Source organism: Lagenorhynchus albirostris, chromosome 13, assembly GCF_949774975.1.
Source record: "Lagenorhynchus albirostris chromosome 13, mLagAlb1.1, whole genome shotgun sequence".
Taxonomy (NCBI): Eukaryota; Metazoa; Chordata; class Mammalia; order Artiodactyla; family Delphinidae; genus Lagenorhynchus; species Lagenorhynchus albirostris.
In genome coordinates, this window is record NC_083107.1 from 66,060,126 (window position 1) to 66,080,872 (window position 20,747).

Consider the following 20,747-nt stretch of genomic DNA (forward strand, 5'->3'; position numbering starts at 1 on the left):
CTTTCCATCCCTATTATAAGCAAAAATTATTTTTTAAAAAAGACACTTGATTGTAATTTGACAGAGGCCTGTGGGGTAGGATGAGAATCCAGTAGTTCTCAGATCCATACATTCCTCAGCTAGGTCACTCATTTCCCATCCCTCTCTCCTTCCTGCTTTCTCTTTTGTTTTTCCTTTACCTATCATAGTGGGATGCCCTCTTCTCTCCTTACAATTCTCTCTCGAGGTGGACAGGTTGAAGGATGAGGCAGAGTGGTAAGGAAATACAGCACCAGGTCCTTCATTTTTCAGGGCATCCTGTGTATACTTTTCGTTGACCTTCTGTGGAGCCTGATCAAGGGCATGTGGCTACTACAGTTTGGCTGCATTACAGCTTCTGATTTTCATGTTGACTGTGGACAGACATTGATAGAAGTACCAACTACATACAAGGTACCATAGTGGGTGCTAGAAAATTACTTTGAAGTAAATAAATTGAAATTTCCTTAAAATTAAAAAAATGTGTTTAAATATTGGATATTTAAGAACTGTGGGTCAAGGATAAAGGAGTGTGGAAGAAAGAGGAGCAGGCCGCAGTCCTTAGAAACTAACAAGTTCCTGGGGATAAAAGGCAAGGACGGCTTGATGTGTGGCCCTGGCCACCTGCCCTTGTCCACTACACAGTCACTCTTTGGTCCACAGCCATCAGCTGTCCAGGGCTCTCTATTAGGCAGCCCATTTTCAGTGACATCCCTTGGGAGGCACTCCATGCAGATGCTCTCCTCCCCTTACCTTTTTCTCCTCCTCTGAAATCTAGTACATGAATGAATGGATGAGTTGGCCTACCCTTAGGGTAGATGTATCTGGGAAAGACCCATTATCTGGGCAAGACAGGGAAATTGGAGTGGGCCAGGCCCCTCAAAGCACTCCCAGGTCAGTCAGTGCATGTTGACTACAGCCTTCCAGCAAAGTGTTGCTAATAGTGAGGATTTTAGGTCAATGAGGAGGCAAGGCCAGCTGTGAAGATGAACTGAGATGCTGCACATGAGGCAGTCACCACAGCACTTGGCACGTGGTAAGTGCATCTCTAGATGTTATTTGTACCATGATTATGCTTATTCTCATTGAAATCAGTTAAAATGCTTTTGTCTGCAAGTAACAAAGACCCAACTTAAAGTAGCTGAACGATCTTGTATAATGAGAAGTCAAGAGTTGGTGTGTCTCTAGGGTTGGTTAATTCAGGAGCACATGGAAAGGCAGGAGCACAGGAGCACCCAGGTCCTTTCTGTCTTTCCATTCTGCTGCCTTCCTTAGGGTGGGTGGCTGCAGAAGCTCCAGGCACCTTCACATGAAGCTGAAAAAGGGCAGAGTTTGTCCTTTGTTCCTTCATAAGAGAATGGAAAACTTTTACAAAGGCTGCTAGTCGTTTTCCGCTTGTGTCCCATTTGTTAGGGCTACCTCACATGACTATTCCTAAATCAAGAGGAAATAACACAATTCACATAGTCTCAAACTTGACCTTGCATCAGAATCATTGGGAGGGCTTGTTAAAACAGACATTGCTGGACTGCATCCCCAGAGATTCTGAGTCAGTAGGTCTAGGGTAGGGCCTGAGAATTTGCATTACTAACAAGTACTCTGTTAGTATAGGGGCCGCACTTTAATAACCATTGGCTTAAACTGTTCAGTAGTCATCTCCCAGGTCTAGAGCAGTGCTCTTGAAGTACATAGATATCCCAAACCTGATCAGAGTTGAGGCTCTGTTAGCAAGAAGGAAGGGGGAAAATGCCTGCTGGTTAGTCACATCATCATTTTTAATTTTTGGAGTTATAGAAAGGGCAGAAGGTTTCATATTAGGCTCTTGATTCCCTCTGGGTCATATCTTGTAGGGGTGCTTTCCTTTCACTTAGGACAATCCCAGAGAACGTCTGGATTACCAATTCAACTCAGCTGAAGACAGGAGAAATTTCACTGTCATGCTATTACATGGACTCTTGGACATCAAATATTAAGTTTAGTAGACCACTGGAGATGGCAGTGGCTGCTCCTTCCCCCTCTCTCTTCTTCCTCATCTTCCTCTTCTTCCTTCTTTTTTTGTCTCTACAAACTTCAGCATCATATGAAACTTTCATATTTCAGAGAACCAAATTCTCCCTTGTCCTGCAATGTGTCCACTCCAAGCTTCCCACTTTGGGGCTGTGCAGCTCCTTTGGTAGCAAAGGCTGAGGGCCTTATAGCTGGAATCTGAGCAGTCACAGGCTCAGTCATCAGGAAGCTTGATGCTGTGGTTACTTCTAAATGAACAGTCATTATGGATGCTAATTGAACTTGAAGTTAATGAAAAAGGGTTATTTTACAGGGCTTAAGTCGAGGCCAAAATTCTTATTACAAGTTAATTATTCTCCTTAAAAGGCACTATTACAGCCATGATTGTTTTTTATCAAGTTTTTCTCTAGTGCTGAAAGAGATTTCTTCGAAGGCAGATTCCTGACATAATTATTCACCTCATCTAATTCTTAATCACCGATCATTTCTCTCTAGGTAAAGGTTAATCAAAGGTATGTGAATTGTATATTCTGCCATAATTGCGTTTGATCAGTTTCAAAGAAACCCTTTTCTCTTCCATCTTTGGTTAGAAATGTGGTCTTTCTCTGTACTTTTAAACCTAAAACCTGGAAGAAGGAATCAAAATGGGCTCACTGAGTAAAATGGACCGGTTGTGCTACTGGTGGCGGCAGGAGATGGACAACTCTGGGTGTGCCTGGAGCCAGGGGAAGGTGTGGGAGAGAGATTCTCTGTGGATCTACTGTTGGGAATCAACAACATAGAAACTAGGTCTTCTGTATTCTTTCCCTTCACTTTTCTTCCCTCTTTTTTCACATCTTTTTACATGGGGTTTAAGCATTCAACATAAGAGTTTGGGGGCAACACATTTCGATTCATGTTGACACCCAATTCACCATCACAGCTCTGTGCTTTTGTCAAGCTATTTCTTCTTTTGGGTGCCCTTTCCATTCCTCTCCAACTGTGGCAATGCTCTTCATATCTCAAGTCTCTGCTTAAATGTCAACTCTTCCAAGCCACATAGCCCCCACCCTGCCTCCTTCAAGAGGGATTTACTACCTCAGAGCTGTGACTGCATGCCTTGCCCGGCTGTTTCTATGGCAGTGTCTGTCTTCTTGCATCCCCTCTGCCACTCCCGTAATACCACTGCAGGGAACAGTTTGTGGACCCCCATGGGACATTTAGTTTATGCCCCTTACAATGGAGAGACATATGCCAGAATCTTCTGGCACCAAACACAATGCCTGTGAAATGCATAGAAGGCCAGGGAAAGCCATAGACCCATAACCTGTAGCCAGCCCCCGCTTTTCACTCCTGCCATTGGCAATACTGGAAAGCCACTGCCTCACTCCTGTGGTCCTCCTTTCAAATGCCCATTGGCCATAAGGAAACTCCTAGAAGAGCCAATAGCCAATAACCTGCTGATAAACCAGTAATTAACCGGATTGAGGCTCACAATTAACATGGTGAGGGACCTCCTGAATTAAGCCTCTGGAAGTACTATTAAAATGCAAATATAATCCAGAAGGAGTAAAATAAGAAACCATGACCAATCATGCAATACTCATTTACAAAGGCCATGATTTCTTTTCCACATTATTTAACCAGTCACCCAGTAGGTTTCTGAAGGAATGGTACAGGAGCAGGACCACGGTTGAGCCAGGCTGACAGCCACAGCATAGGGATTCTTGGAGCTGCACCTTCCATTCTCAGTTTTTGTCTCTCTGCCAAGACTTCTAGTCATATAACTTTCAACTCACAGCCCATTCTCTTTTAGAGCAAAGCTTTGTCTTTTAACCCTTGTTCACATTGTGTCTTTCAAAATAAAAAAAAAGATCTCCTAATGGAACCCCGATTCACTCCAGTGTTGTCTGCCTTCCTAGGTTGTCACTCATTCACAGTGCAAAATGGCGAGGAGGAGGCTATCCTGAATAATAAATTTCAGGGCTAATTAAGAATTAGAGAGAGAATTAGGCTCAACCAGCAGTCCTTGTGTGTGCCACTGTAACTTGCCAACCCCAAATCCTGCCTTATTTCCAGGCATAAAAGCCACATTAAGTTTTAAGACCTGACTCAATAATGTATTATGGATAATGATGACACCTTGATATTAAGTCTTCAGAAAGGAACCTGGGCATATGACTTGACATATTGAGGTTTTACCACTGATAGAAATGTTAGAGTTTTATGGCTTTCACTGATTGTTAAGCAAATACTATATCTTTCTATGGAAAATACTAACCCAAAAAGTGCATTTTAAGAGGAGTGTGTGTAAGCAGAGTGTGTGTTTGTGTGTATGTGTGTGTGTTTAACACATTGCCATACTTAGATAGTTCCCTGTCTTTCTCTAAATGGAAAAGCAAAATACTTGAGAATTTAAAGGGAGTTGAAAGTCAAGAATATCCTGCATTAAAAAAAGTTCTTAGTAGGGCTTCCCTGGTGGCGCAGTGGTTGAGAGTCCGCCTGCCGATGCAGGGGACACGGGTTCGTGCCCTGGTCCGGGAAGATCCCACGTGCCGTGGAGCGGCTGGGCCCATGAGCCATGGCCGCTGAGCCTGCGCATCCAGGGCCTGTGCTCCGCAACGGGAGAGGCCACAACAGTGAGAGGCCCGCGTATGGCAAAACAAAAAAAAGTGCTTAGTGCAGTCTGGCTGCACCACAGCTGCCAGGCCCTCGGCCGACGCAGGGAGCCCCGCAGCGATGTGGACTAGGCCGTGTGGATGACAGGCTCTTGGTGCTCCAGCCAGGCGTCAGGGCTGTGCCTCTTAGCTGGGAGAGCCAAGTTCAGGACAATTGGTCCACCAGAGACCTCCCAGTTCCATGTAATATCAAACGGCGAAATCTCCCAGAGATCTCCATCTCAACGCCAAGACCCAGCTCCACTCAAACACCAGCAAGCTACAGTGCTGGACACCCTATGCCAAACAACTAGCAAGACAGGAACACAACCGCACCCATTAGCAGAGAGGCTGCCTAAAATCATAATAAGGCCACAGACACCCCAAAACACACCAATAGATGTGGACCTGCCCACCAGAAAGACAAGATCCATCCCCATCTACCAGAACACAGGCATTAGTCCCCTCCACCAGGAAGCCTACACAACTGAGTGAACCAACCTTAGCCACTGGGGGCAGACACCAAAAACAACGGGAACTATGACCCTGCAGCCTGTGGAAAGGAGACCCCAAACACAGTAAGTTAAGCAAAATGACAAGACAAAGAAACACACAGCAGATGAAGGACCAAGGTAAAAACCCACCAGACCTAACAAATGAAGAGGAAATAGTCAGTCTACCTGAAAAAGAATTCAGAATAATGATAGTAAAGATGATCCAAAATCTTGGAAACAGAATAGAGAAAATACAAGAAATGTTTAACAAGGACCTAGAAGAACTAAAGATCAAACAATTATGAACAATACAATAAATGAAATTACAAATTCTCCTCAAGGAATCAATAGCAGAATAAATGAGGCAGAAGAATGGATAAATGACCTGGAAGATAAAATAGTGGAAATAACTACTGCAGAGCAGAATAAAGAAAAAAGAATGAAAAGAATTGAGGACAGTCTAAGAGACCTCTGGGACAATATTAAACGCACCAACAATCGAATTATAGGGGTCCCAGAAGAAGAAGAGAAAAAAAAAGGGACTGAGAAAATATTTGAAGAGATTATAGTTGAAAACTTCCCTAATATGTGTAAGGAAATGGTCAAGTCCAGGAAGCACAGAGAGTCCCGTACAGGATAAATCCAAGGAGAAACACCCCAAGACACATATTAATCAAACTATCAGAAATTAAATGCAAAGAAAATATATTAAAAGCAGCAAGGGAAAAACAAAAAATAACATACAAGGGAATCCCCATATGGTTAAGAGCTGATCTTTCAGCAGAAACTCTGTAAGCCAGAAGGGAGTGGCAGGACATATTTAAAGTGATGAAAGGGAAAAACCTACAACCAAAATTATCCAGCAAGGATCTCATTCAGATTTGACAGAGAAATTAAAAGCTTTACAGACAAGCAAAAGCTAAGAGAATTCAGCACCAACAAACCAGTTTTACAACAAATGCTAAAGGAACTTCTCTAGGCAGGAAACACAAGACAAGGAAAAGACCTACAATAACAAACACAAAACAATTAATAAAATGGTAATAGGAACATACATATCAATAATACTTTACATGTAAATGGATTAAATGCTCCAACCAAAAGACATACCCTGGCTGAATAGATACAAAAACAAGACCCGTATATATGCTGTCTACAAGAGACCCACTTCAGACCTAGGGACACATACAGACTGAAAGTGAGGGGTTGGAAAAAGATATTCCATGCAAATGGAAATCAAAAGAAAGCTGGAGTAGCAATTCTCATATCACACAAAATATAATTTAAAACAAAGGCTATTATAAGAGACAAAGAAGGACACTACATAATGATCAAGGGATCAATCCAAGAGGAAGATATAACAATTGTAAATATTTATGCACCCAATGTAGGAGCACCTCAGTACATAAGGCAAATGCTAACAGCCATAAAAGGGGAAATCGACAGTAACACAGTCATACGAGGGGACTTTAACACCCCACTTTCACCAATGGACAGATCATCCAAACTGAAAATAAATAGGAAAACACAAGCTTAAAATGATACATTAAACAAGATGGACTTAATTGATATTTGTAGGACATTCCATCCCAAAACAACAGAATACACTTTCTTCTCAAGTGCTGATGGAACATTCTCCAGGATAGATGATATCTTGGGTAACAAATCAAGCCGTGGTAAATTTAAGAAAATTGATATAGTATCAAGTATCTTTTTTGGCCACAACGCTATGAGACTAGTTATCAATTACAGGAAAAAATCTGTAAGCAATACAAACACATGGAGGCTAAATAACACACTACTTAATAACCAAGAGATCAGTGAAGGAATCAAAGAGGATATCAAAAAATACATAGAAACAAATGAAAATGAAAACATGATGACCCAACACCTATGGTATGCAGCAAAAGCAGTTCTAAGAGGGAAGTTTATAGCAACACAATCCTACCTTAAGAAACAAGAAACATCTCAAATAAACCACCTAACGTTACACCTAAAGCAATTAGAGAAAGAAGAACAAAAAAACCCCAAAGTTAGCAGAAGGAAGGAAGTCATGAAGATCAGATCAGAAATAAATGAAAAAGAAATGAAGGAAACGATAGCAAAGATCAATAAAACTAAGAGCAGGTTCTTTGAGAAGATCAACAAAATTGATAAACCATTAGCCACACTCATCAAGAAAAAAAGGGAGAAGACTAAAATCAATAGAATTAGAAATGAAAAAGGGGAAGTAACACCTGACATTGCAGAAATACAGAGGATCATGAGAGATTGCTACAAGCAACTATATGCCAATAAAATGGACAACCTGGAAGAAATGGACAAATTCTTAGGAACGCACAACCTTCTGAGACTGAACCAGGAAGAAATGTAAAATATGAACAGACCAATCACAAGCACTGAAATTGAAACTGTGATTAAAAATCTTCCAACAAACAAAAGCCCAGGACCAGATGTCTTCACAGGCGAATTCTATCTAACATTTAGAGAGGAGCTAACACCTATCCTTCTCAAATTCTTCCAAAATATAGCAGAGGGAGGAACACTCCCAAACTCATTCTCTGAGGCCACCATCACCTTGATACCAAAACCAGACAAGGATGTCACAAAGAAAGAAAACTACATGCCAATATCACTGATGAACATAGATGCAAAAATCCTCAACAAAATACTAGCAAACAGAATCCAACAGCACATTAAAAGGATCATACACCATTATCAAGTGGGGTTTATCCCAGGAATGCAAGGATTCTTCAATATACGCAGATCAATCAATGTGATACACCATATTAACAAGTTGAAGGAGAAAAACCCTATGATCATCTCAATAGATGCAGAGAAAGCTTTCGACAAAATTCAACACCCATTTATGATAAAAACCCTCCAGAAAATAGGCATAGAGGGAACTTACTTCAACATAATAAAGACCATATATTACAAACCCACAGCCAACATTGTCCTCAATGATGAAAAACTGAAAACATTTCCACTAAGATCAGGAACAATACAAGGTTGCGCACTTTCACCACTGTTATTCAACATAGTTTTGGAAGTTTTAGCCACAGCAATCAGAGAAGAAAAAGAAATAAAGGAATCCAAATCAAAAAAGCAGAAGTAAAGCTGTTACTGTTAGCAGATGACATGATACTATACATAGGAATCCTAAAGATGCTACTAGAAAACTTAGAGCTAATCAATGAATTTGGTAAAGTAGCAGGATACAAAATTAATGCACAGAAAGCTCTTGCATTCCTATACACTAATGATGAAAAATCTGAAAGAGAAATTAAGGAAACACTCCCATTTACCACTGCAACAAAAAGAATAAAATACCTAGGAATAAACCTATTTAAGGAGACAAAAGACCTGTATACAGAAAACTATAAGACACTGATGAAATAAATTACAGATGATACAAACAGATTGAGAGATATACCATGTTCTTGGACTGGAAGAATCAACATTGTGAAAATGACTCTACTACCCAAAGCAATCTACAGATTCAATGCAATCCCTATCAAACTACCAACAGCATTTTTCACAGAACTAGAACAAAAAATTTCACAATTTGTATGGAAACACAAAAGACCATGAATCGCCAAAGCAATCTTGAGAAAGAAAAACTGAGTGGAAGGAATCAGGCTCCCTGACTTCAGAGTATACTACAAAGCTACAGTAATCAAGACAGTATGGTACTGGCACAGAAACAGAAATATAGATCAATGGAACAGGATAAAAAGCCCAGAGATAAACCCACGCCCATATGGTCACCTTATCTTTGATAAAGGAGGCAAGAATATACACTGGAGAAAAGACAGCCTCTTCAATATGTAATGCTGGGAAAACTGGACAGCTACATGTAAAAGAATGAAATTAGAACACTCCCTAACACCATACACAAAAATAAGCTCAAAATGGTTTAAAGACCTAAATGTAAGGCCAGACACTATCAAACTCTTAGAGGAAAACATAGGCAGAACACTCTATGACATAAATCACAAGATCCTTTTTGACTCACTTCCTAGAGAAATTGAAATAAGAACCAAAATAAACAAATGGAACCTAACGAAACTTAAAATCTTTTGCACAGCAAAGGAAACCATAAACAAGATGAAAAGACAACCCTTGAATGGGAGAAAATATTTGCAAATGTAGCAAGTGACAAAGGATTAATCTCCAAAATTTATAAGCAGCTCATGCAGGTCAATATCAAAAAAACAAACAACCCAATCCAAAAATGGGCAGAAGACCTAAATAGACATTTCTCCATAGAAGATATACAGATTGCCAACAAACACATGAAAGAATGCTCAACATCATTAATCATTAGAGAAATGCAAATCAAAACTACAATGAGATATCATCTCACACCGGTCAGAATGGCCATCATCAAAAAATCTACAAACAAAAAATGCTGGAGAGGGTGTGGAGAAAAGGGAACCCTCTTGCACTGTTGGTGGGAATGTAAATTGATACAGCCACTATGGAGAACAGTATGGAGGTTCCTTTAAAAACTACAAAGAGAACTACCATATGACCCAGCAATCCCACTACTGGGCATATACCCTGAGAAAACCATAATTCAAAAAGAGTCATGTACCACAATGTTCATTGCAGCTCTATTTACAATAGCCAGGACATGGAAGCAACCTGAGTGTCCATCGACAGATGAATGGATAAAGAAGATGTGGCACATATATACAATGGAATATTACTCAGCCATAAAAAGAAACGAAATTGAGTTATTTGTCGTGAGGTGGATGGACCTAGAGTCTGTATACAGAGTGAAGTAAGTCAGAAAGAGAAAAGCAAATACCATATGCTAACTCATGTATATGGTATCTAAAAAAAAAAAAGTTATGAAGAACCTAGGGGCAAATCAAGAATAAAGACAGACCTACTAGAAAATGGACTTGAGGTCATGGGGAGGGGCACCGGTAAGCTGGGACAAAGTGAGAGAGTGGTAGTGTATATATGGATGTATATACACTACCAAATGTAAAATAGATAGCTAGTGGGAAGCAGTTGCATAGCACAGGGAGATCAGCTCCGTGCTTTGTGGCCATCTAGAAGGGTGGGATAGGGACGGTGGGAGGGAGGATGATGCAAGAGGGAACAGATATTTGGATATATGTATAACTGATTCACTTTGTTATAAAGCAGAAAGTAACACACCATTGTAAAGCAATGTGACTCCAATAAAAACGTTAAAAAAAAAGTGCTTAGGAATAAGAATGAAGCATTAGATAACATTAGAGCACCCTGATTTTTTTAATTTTAGAAGAAAATATCCTGGCTAGAAGGCATGCTACTTGGGTTCTCAAGTCTCTTACTAATTAACTAGATGATCTTAGATAAGTTATTGAGAGTTTAAGACCTAACGCTTTGTTGGTTATTTTTTTGTGTTGTGTTTTGTTTTGTTTTGAGTTAGTTTTTGCCTCCATTTCTCATATAACCCTCCTAAGCAGCCCTATGAGGGAAGTACGTACACTTTTCCCACTTCACAGAGTCTTAGAGAGGTTAAGTCACTTACCCAAGTGGTAGGGCAGGGCTCTTGCCCAGGGCTCTTGGACCCCAGCACCCACCGTCAACCACCATGCTGTGCTGCTGTCTTGAGTCCAACAACACCTTCCTTAATGCAAATACTCAGTGAGTGCCTACCGTGAGCCAGGCACGGGGAAGGGAACAGAGACAGAAGTGGCCCCTGTTCTCAGAGCTTGCAGATCAGGACAATTAAATTCTCTCTGGGCTCCTTGATCTTCTACTATAAGAAAAGAGTTCAGGTCATTGATATCCCTTCCAGCCTGAAAGCTTATGAGCATTTAAACAATGACTTCTACTCTTCCATCTCTTTATTAATATTATTAGTCACATGCTTTTATTGGATGGCTGTCATGTGCCAGGTGCTCCACTAAGGGTTTTTATAGGATTATTGAATTTAGTCCTCATACCAGTCTAGGGAAAGACTGCAGATGAGGAAATGGAAGCTCAGAGAAGTTACCTTGGCCAAGGTCATTTTGTTTATAAATGGCAGAGCAGAATTTGAACCCAGCTCTTTTAGATCCATGATCTCCCCCATGTAAACAACTTCTTGAGCTACTGCTCTTGAAATTTAATAAGCTCCATTCATTTAAATGAGCTAATTCCTATTACTACAGATATCATGAAAACAGAATTCTAGGTAACTGAGCAAGCTTGAAGCCTGGGCAGCAGCCTGCTTATTATAGGCAACATTGTACACCAGAGAATTCAGACCTGGACAGCCTCAAACCTGGTGTTTTGTTTGTTTGAAGCTGAGAATGAATCTGGAAACCTTCACAGCAGTGAGAGTTAACATTTCACCACAGTGAATTGAACTTGGGAAGTTGTTAGTTATAAAAACAACAACAACAATAGCAAAGGACTAATGTTTATACACTCCTTTATAAGTTCCCAGGCCTTTCTGCATCCATTATCTCATTTGATAGAGGAAAAGAATAATGGAATGAGTTGGAAGCCTGCAAATATATAAAATGATATTATTGAGTCTGTCAAAGAGAAACTCAGAGCAATGAGAAAAAGGAGCGGGGTCACTCGTCAGAAGCAGACAGGCTTATCTTTAAATACCTGATCAGGCTGGTGGCTGAGCAGTAAATAAATGTAAAAGAACCATGAAGCTGTGAATAAATGGAGCAACCTTTTTCTGAATGGAAAATAGCTGAAATTCCAGAGCCAGGGAAGGGGAGGGGTGAAAATATTCAGAAATTATGGCCTGAGAAGAATCTCTAAAGCTGTCAGGCAGCAGGGGATGAGAACAGCCCATCAGGAGTGGCCCAGAATAGATGGGGCTGTAAATCAAGAGGGGGAGCATTATGGCCATCACAAGGCACCGCTGTGCCTTACTGGGGAATGGACTGGAAGACTTCATGAGAGCTGGGTCTCCCTGGCTCTGGGCATGATGGAGTTGACCGTGTCAACCTTGGGAAGGCTCAAAATTCAACTTGCTTTTAAAAATGGGCCTGAGGGGTTACTTAGATTATCTTGAAGATCTGCAAGTCATTTTTTCTCTCTCTCAAGAGCGTATTTAAAATAAAAAAAGATTATATTCTGTTGGGAAATAATGTGTGCGTGGGAGGAGGGGAGAGGTTCTGGATATATAGGCTTCTATGTGTTTGAATTCCATCAGTGCCCATAGAAGCAGTCTGGAGTGTTGATGGTGGAAGGGGTGGTCTTGGTTCCAAGTCCCAGACAGGCCACTTACCTATCAGTTATGTGAGCAATCCCTTCAGCGCTCAGCCCTCAGGTTTTCTCAGCCTCAAATTATCATCTATAGAATGGGGACAATATCCCAATTATAGATCATTGTGAGGATCAAATGAACTAATGATTGTAAAGCACTTGACATAGGGTCTAGTGCAGAGTACGTTATCAGAAGCTATTATTGGAGAGGGAAATAGGCATATCTCTTCATTCAGGAATCACAATCAGCAAATGAAGAGTGCAGTAGAAATCTTTCTCTGAGTTATGCTGCATAAATAACCTCAAACTCTTGTTGCTTTACAACATTTATGTATTTCTCATTCACGCTGCCTGTTGGTTCCATGGATGGCTGGTACTGTCAGTTCCAGGCTGTCAGTAGGTTCAAATCTGCACCACGCATCTTCTCATTCTGGGATGCAGGATGAAGGGACACCTCTCATCTGAGCCTCCATATTCTCATGGCAGAGGAAACAAGTGCAAAAGAGCTCTGAGAGCCTCTGCTTGGAGCTGGCACCTTGCCACTTCTAATACATTCCAGTTGCCAAAGGAAATACTAAGCTAGGCCAACATCAGTGGGGCAGGGAAGTATATTCTCCCATGGTAGATGGAGAGGGGAGACTAAATATTTGCAGGACAATAACAGAGTCCATCTCAGGGGGTATGCTTGGGATCATGGCTGTGTGTGCACAGTCATCTGACTGGGTCAGGAGGAGATTGACTGAACTCAGTCGAGCCGCTGTTAGGTAAACAGTGGACATGAGGTTGGAGAATGGGCTTTTGTCGAATCTTGCTCTTGGCTCTGGCATTGTGTGGAGAAAGGCTGGATGTCAGGAGGGCAGTGGCCGGGTTCTCCCCACCACTGTTGCCCTCAGGTCTTGCTGCATCTGTGGCTCCGCCTGTGACATGGCAATGACTTCCCTAACCAACCCCTTCAGCTCTCAGCTTTCGGGTGGCAGTTCCAGATCTGTGTGAGCTGATGGTGAGTCAGTGTCTCCCTAAGCAGTTGGATGTCAGTGTTAACACTTGTTCCCAGACAGCATCAGAATTCAGTGGTTTCTTACAGTTTTCCCCAGAATCATAAAGTGTCCTTCTTTATGGGCCTCAGACTTGTCATTTTTAGATGAGATGTGGTAGAGTGATCTCTAAGGCCATTTCCGGTTTCTATGGCCTTTGACCATGATGATTTGACAAGCGTTTAGGAGGCATGTATGAAATACTTGATATGAAACTTCCTAATGTAGATGTGTTAATGGCAACATTATGCTCATTAAAGCTGCATTGCATTACCCACATTACTATAAAAGGGTAATTGTCACGCGGCATCCTCTCCAGGTCTCCTGTTACACTGGGGTGCTTGTTTCTCCTACATCCTCTTTAAAAAAATCTGCTTAAAGGCTGAAGGGTGTCACTAAGGTGTGTATGACTGATCATTATTTCCATTTTTGGAGGAGATGAGTCTTTACCTCCAAAGGAATGACTTTCAAATACCATGATGTGGCAAGTGTGAAGAGGACGACACTTTGGGCAGGAAGCCCCCTCTTCTTCCTTTTTCCCAATTTGATAAATATTTATAGAGAACCAATCCCCATGCTTTCATTTATATTGACTTACTTAATCCTCACAAAACCCCCCTGAAGGAAGTCAATATCCCCAACTTACAGATGAGAAAACCTAGTTCCAGAGAAATGAACTTACCTACAGTCATACAGCCAGGAAGGGCAGATCTAGGCTACAAACTTAGGTCTATTTGCCTGCAGTTCCCCTTTTATTACATTTTGATGAGATGTGCACTGAGCTAAGAGTTGGGGGCCTCTGTCCAAGACTTGAGCCTGCTTCTGGCCTGAGTGGCCTGAGGCAAGGCTCTGACAATGTGGAATTGAGGCAAGGGAACATTTAGCTACTAGGAGACCTTTGTTTTCAAATCCAGTTCACAGTTTATTAATTCTATGACTTTAGATTAGTTACATTTATATGACAGAACTTATGATACCAGCCCTGCCCACCCCACTGAGATTCTGGGGCAGTCTGAGGACATAATAAATGTGAAAATACTTTGTAAACTGTTTAATATTATTCAAATATAGACACTGGTGGTTGTTCTCCTTAGAAGGAAATGGGAACAAAGCTGACTGCCACTTCCCTTCTTAAAGAGAGGTTCTGCCTGGAAATGAAATCCTACCCCACAAAATGTTTGTTTTGAGGGTTCCAGGATGCAAGAGAAGGAGTATCAAGTCTGTAGCTACTTTGTAGCTACAGAGAGAACAAAAGACAGAATTTCAAACTCACTTGTAGAAAACCCAGTACACAGAAATCCAGATTTCTACCAAAGGCATTCGGGGATTCAGGCTCAGGCTTGTTTGACTTGGAAACTCCCACTTTTTCATCCTAAAACACTAATTAGGCTAGGAACTAACAGAGGTTACCAAAAATGACATGGTCCCTTCACTCTAGTGACATACAGTCTGACTGGAGCAGGGAAAAGGCACACTTTCACAGAACAGCTAAATCACAGTGCAGTGTGGTATGGGGTATTGGGTCTATCACCAAGGTAAATATCTGGTTAAGACAGAGGGTGAAGCTTGCTTCTCTCCTACTTTAGGCAGGAGAGAAGGCCCTGTGTTCCACCTAAAAGTGTAATGGCCTACAAATACTTGTTTAGAGGACTGAAAACCTCAGGATGTATATGTTTTTGGAAACAGTGCTCTATAGTATGTTTGTAAAGCACCCTGTTGTTCTCTTAAGACTTCACTTGACAAAATGTGTATCAACAAACAGCATGCAAATCCCTTTTTTATACCAACAGTGAGTTTCCCACGAGTCAGTAGGAAATGCTAGGATAGGATGTTAGGGTAAAATTTTTCTAATGGTAATGAAACCATCTTGGAAATTGACATGTAACTTGGTATTTTTTCCAAGTGGTTTTCAAATGAAAGTATAAAAGATGCAAAGATTGTGGGTATAGTAAGAAGAAATCCTTTTTGGAAAATTAATAGGAAGTCACTGTACATGTCTTGAACTTGACTTCTGTGAAATTAAAGTGCTCCAGAGCTACTACAACATACTGAAAGAAGCATACATGATTTCTTTTGGGTAAATCACAGCGTGTTTTAAGACCACCGGTGCCCATGTGCCTCTGAGTTCTGAACTAGGTTCAGTGACTGGAGCAGCACAACCCCTGAAAGTTCTACATGTGATAAAACCTGTGCTTATTTTTTATTTATTTATTTATTTTTTGCAGTACGTGGGCCTCTAACTGTTGTGGCCTCTCCCGTTGCGGAGCACAGGCTCCGGGCGCGCAGGCTCAGTGGCCATGGCTCACGGGCCCAGCTGTTCCATGGCATGTGGGATCTTCCCAGACCGGGGCACGAACCCGTGTCCCCTGCATTGGCAGGTGGACTCCCAACCACTGCGCCACCAGGGAAGCCCAAACCTGTGCTTATTTTGATTGAACAAAAGGCAAAATCCATTAAAAAATAGGTGCTACAGAGATGGTAATTTGTAACAGTTGAGAATTAGCCCAGAAGTTGCCATATTGTATCTAGAGGTTTATATTTCTTTGAATCCTGCTTTGAATTGTATCATTTCTTAAATAAGAAAATGTAAGTTAATATAGTTGTGTTAACATTGGTCATTAGCTAATACATAAGTTCCTTTTTTATAGAAAAAAAATTGATTGAACTGTGTGCTCAATGCCTCCAGGCCCAAGGCTCCATACCCAGGAATAGCCATGATAATTGGGACATTGATGTGTATGACCAGAACCCTAGGCATCAACGTTTATCGGTCAGCAGCTAGCTGAGTCACAGATATTGTCTGAATCTCCAAGAGGTGATAAACCACCAGTGAGTCCTCTTCTCACAGTCATCTTTATGGATGTGTCTCTATTCAAATGGATTGTGGAGAAAAAGGTACCCAGAAGGCTTTATGACTACCTGACCTGACATCCTCATGTGCCAGAGGTTTTCCCTTTAGCCATTTTAAGCTCCCTGTGAAATCTAAACATAAGGATATTTCTTTCTTTTGAATTAAAGGTCTTTGAACATAGCAGCTCTTCCAGTAAGCCTGAGAAGAGATTAGCTGGCTGAGTTCTAAATTAAATGAAGCTACCAGAGAATGAGACAACAGAAACAGTAACAAACAGGAAGGATTTGGGTGCAGTGGAAGATGCAACATAACGGGTTGTCAAAACCTTTTCTTTTTCTTTTTTTTTTTAACATCTTTATTGGAGTATAATTGCTTTACAATGGTGTGTTAGTTTCTGCTTTATAACAAAGTGAATCAGCTATACATATACATATATCCCCATATCTCCTCCCTCTTGCGTCTCCCTCCCACCCTCCCTATCCCATCACTCTAGGTGATCACAAAGCACCGAGCTGATATCCCTGTGCTTTACGGCTGCTTCCCACTAGCTATCGTTTTTACATTTGGTAGTATATATAAGTCCATGCCACTCTTTCATTTCATCCCAGCTTACACTTCCCCCTCCCCGTGTCCTCAAGTCCGTTCTCTACGTCTGCGTCTTTACTCCTGTTCTGCTCCTAGGCTCTTCAGAACCTTTTTTTTTTTTTTAAGTTTCCATATATATGTGTTAGCATATGGTATTTGTTTTTCTCTTTCTGACTTACTTCACTCTGTATGACAGACTCTAGGTCCATCCACCTCACGACAAATAACTCAATTTCGTTTCTTTTTATGGCTGAGTAATATTCCATTGTATATATGTGCCACATCTTCTTTATCCATTCATCTGTCGATGGACACGTAGGTTGCTTCCATTCCCTGGCTATTGTAAATAGAGCTGCAATGAACATTGTGGTATGTGACTCTTATAGAATTATGGTTTTCTCAGGGTATATGCCCAGTAGTGGGATTGCTGGGTCATATGGTAGTTCTCTTTGTAGTTTTTAAAGGAGCCTCCATACTGTTCTCCATAGTGGCTGTATCAATTTACATTCCCACCACCAGTGCAAGAGGGTTCCCTTTTCTCCACACCCTCTCCAGCATTTATTGTTTCTAGATTTTTTGATGATGGCCATTCTGACTGGTGTGAGATGATATCTCATTGTAGTTTTGATTTGCATTTCTCTAATGATTAATGATTTTGAGCATTCTTTCATGTGTTTGTTGGCAATCTGTATATCTTCTTTGGAGAAATGTCTACTTAGGTCTTCTGCCCATTTTTGGATTGGGTTGTTTGTTTTTTTGATATTGACCTGCATGAGTTGCTTGTATGTTTTGGAGATTAATCCTTTGCCAGTTGCTTCATTTGCAAAAATTTTCTCCCATTCTGAGGGTTGTCTTTTGGTCTTGTTTATGGTTTCCTTTGCTGTACAAAAGCTTTGAAGTTTCATTAGGTCCCATTTGTTTATTTTTGTTGTTATTTCCATTTCTCTAGGAGGTGAGTCAATAAGGATCTTGCTGTGATTTATGTCATAGAGTGTTCTGCCTATGTTTTCCTCTAAGAGTTTGATAGTGTGTGGCCTTATATTTAGGTCTTTAATCCATTTTGAGTTTATTTTTGTGTATGGTGTTAGGGAGTGTTCTAATTTCATTCTTTGGCAAGTAGCTGTCCAGTTTGCCCAGCACCACTAATTGAAGAGGATGTCTTCTCTCCACTGTGTATTCTTCCCTCCTTTATCAAAGATAACGTGACCATATGTGGCTGGGTTTATCTCTGGGCTTTCTATCCTGTTTCATTGATCTATATTTCTGTGTTTGTGCCAGTACCATACTGTCTTGATTACTGTAGCTTTGTAGTATACTCTGAAGTCAGGGAGCCTGATTCCTCTGGCTCCATTTTTCTTTCTCAAGATTACTTTGGCTGTTTGGGGTCTTTTGTGTTTCCTTACAAATTGTGAAATATTTTGTTCTAGTTCTGTGAAAAATGCCAGTGGTAGTTTGATAGGGATTGCATTGAATCTGTTGATTGCTTTGGGTAGTAGAGTCATTTTCACAATGTTGATTCTTCCAATTCAAGAACATGGTATATCTCTCCATCTATTTGTGTCATCTCTAATTTCTTTCATCAGTGTCTTATAATTTTCTGCATACAGGTCTTTTGTCTCTGTAGGTAGGTTTATTCCTAGATATTTTATTCTTTTTGTTGCAATGGTAAAGGGGAGTGTTTTCTTAATTTCAATTTGAGACTTTTCATCAGTAGTGTATAGGAATGCCAGAGATTTCTGTGCATTAGTCTTGTATCCTGCTACTTAACCAAATTCATTGATTAGCTCTAGTAGTTTTCTGGTAGCATCTTTAGGATCCTCTATGTATAGTATCATGTCATCCGCAAACACTGACAGCTTTACTTCTTCTTTTCCAATTTGGATTCCTTTTATTTCTTTTTCTTCTCTGATTGAAGTGGCTAAAACTTCCACAACTATGTTGAATAGTAGTGGTGAGAGTGGACAACCTTGTCTTGTTCCTGATCTCAGTGGAAATTGTTTCAGTTTTTCACCATTGAGGATGATGTTGGCTGTGGGTTTGTCATATATAGCCTTTATTATGTTGAGGAAAGTTCCCTCTGTGCCTACTTTCTGGAGGGTTTTTTTATCATAAATGGGTGTTGAATTTTGTCAAAAGCTTTCTCTGCATCTATTGAGATGATCATATGCTTTCTCTCCTTCAATTTGTTAATATGGTGTATCACAATTGATTTGCGTGTATTGGAGAATCGTTGCATTCCTCGGATAAACCGCACTTGATCACAATGTATGATCCTTTTAATGTGCTGTTGGATTCTGTTTGCTAGTATTTTGTTGAGGATTTTTGCATCTATGTTCATCAGTGATATTGGCCTATAGTTTTCTTTCTTTGTGACATCTCTGTCTGGTTTTGGTATCAGAGTGATGGTGGCCTCGTAGAATGAGTTTGGGAGAGTTCCTCCCCCTGGTATAGTTTGGAAGAGTTTGAGAAGGACAGGTGTTAGCTCTTCTCTAAATGTTTGATAGAGTTGACCTGTGAAGCTATCTGGTCCTGGGCTTTTGTTTGTTGGAAGATTTTTAATCACAGTTTCAATTTCAGTGCTTGTGACTGGTCTTTTCATATTTTCTATTTCTTCCTGGTTCAGTCTCAGCAGGTTGTGCATTTCTAAGAATTTGTCCATTTCTTCCAGGTTGTCCATTTTATTGGCATATAGTTGCTTGTAGTAATCTCTCATGATCCTTTGTATTTCTGCAATGTCAGGTGTTACTTCCCCTTTTTCATTTCTAATTCTATTGATTTTAGTCTTCTCCCTTTTTTTCTTGATGAGTCTGGCTAATGGTTTATCAATTTTGTTTATTTTCTCAAAGAACCAGCTTTTGTTTTATTGATCTTTGCTATTGTTTCCTTCATTTCTTTTTCATTTATTTCTGATCTGATCTTTATGATTTCTTTCCTTCTGCTAACTTTGGGGTTTTTTTGTTCTTCTTTCTCTAATTGCTTTAAGTGTAAGGTTAGGTTATTTGAGATGTTTCTTGTTTCTTAAGGTAGGCGTGTATAGCTATAAACTTCCCTTTTAGAACTGCTTTTGCTGCATCCCATAGGTTTTGGGTCGTCGTGTCTCCATTGTCATTTGTTTCTAGGGTTTTGTTTTGTTTTTTGCGGTATGCAGGCCTCTCACTGTTGTGGCCTCTTCCGTTGCAGAGCACAGGCTCCAGACACGCAGGCTCAGTGGCCATGGCTCACGGGCCCAGCTGCTCCGAGGCGTGTGGGATCTTCCCAGACTGGGGCATGAACCCATGTCCCCTGCATCGGTAGGTGGACTCTCAACCACTGTGCCACCAGGGAAGCCCTGTTTCTAGGTATTTTTTGATTTCCTCTTTGATTTCTTCAGTGATCTCTTGGTTACTAAGTAATGTGTTTTTTATCCTCCATGTGTTTGTATTTCTTACAGATATTTTCCTGTAATTGATACCTAGTCTCATAGCATTGTGGTTGGAAAAGATACTTGATCTGATTTCAATTTTCTTAATTTTACCAAGGCTTGATTTGTCACCCAAGATATCTATCCTGGAGAATGTTCCATGAGCACTTGAGAAGAATGTGTATTCTGTTGTTTTTGGATGGAATGTCCTATAAATATCAAGTAAATCCATCTTGTTTAATGTATCATTTAAAGCTGTGTTTTCCTATTTATTTTCATTTTGGATGATCTGTCCAATGGTGAAAGTGGGGGGTTAAAGTCCCCTACTATGAATGTGTTACTGTTGATTTCCTCTTTTATGCCTGTTAGTATTTGCCTTATGTATTGAGGTGTTCCTATGTTGGGTGCATAATATTTACAATTGTTATATCTTCTTCTTGGATTGATCCCTTGATCATTATGTAGTGTCCTTCTTTGTCTCTTGTAATAGTCTTTGTTTTAAAG

At 40.5% G+C, this 20,747-nt stretch overlaps 1 protein-coding gene across 1 annotated transcript in view; it reads left to right on the top strand.

The window, feature by feature from the left end:
* Positions 1–20,747, top strand: part of ALK (ALK receptor tyrosine kinase) — a 713,856-nt gene that overhangs the window by 27,651 nt on the left and 665,458 nt on the right. The window contains exon 2 of the mRNA XM_060168966.1: positions 340–344. Coding sequence (XP_060024949.1) covers positions 340–344 — 5 coding nt within the window. The remainder of the gene's footprint in view (positions 1–339; positions 345–20,747) is intronic.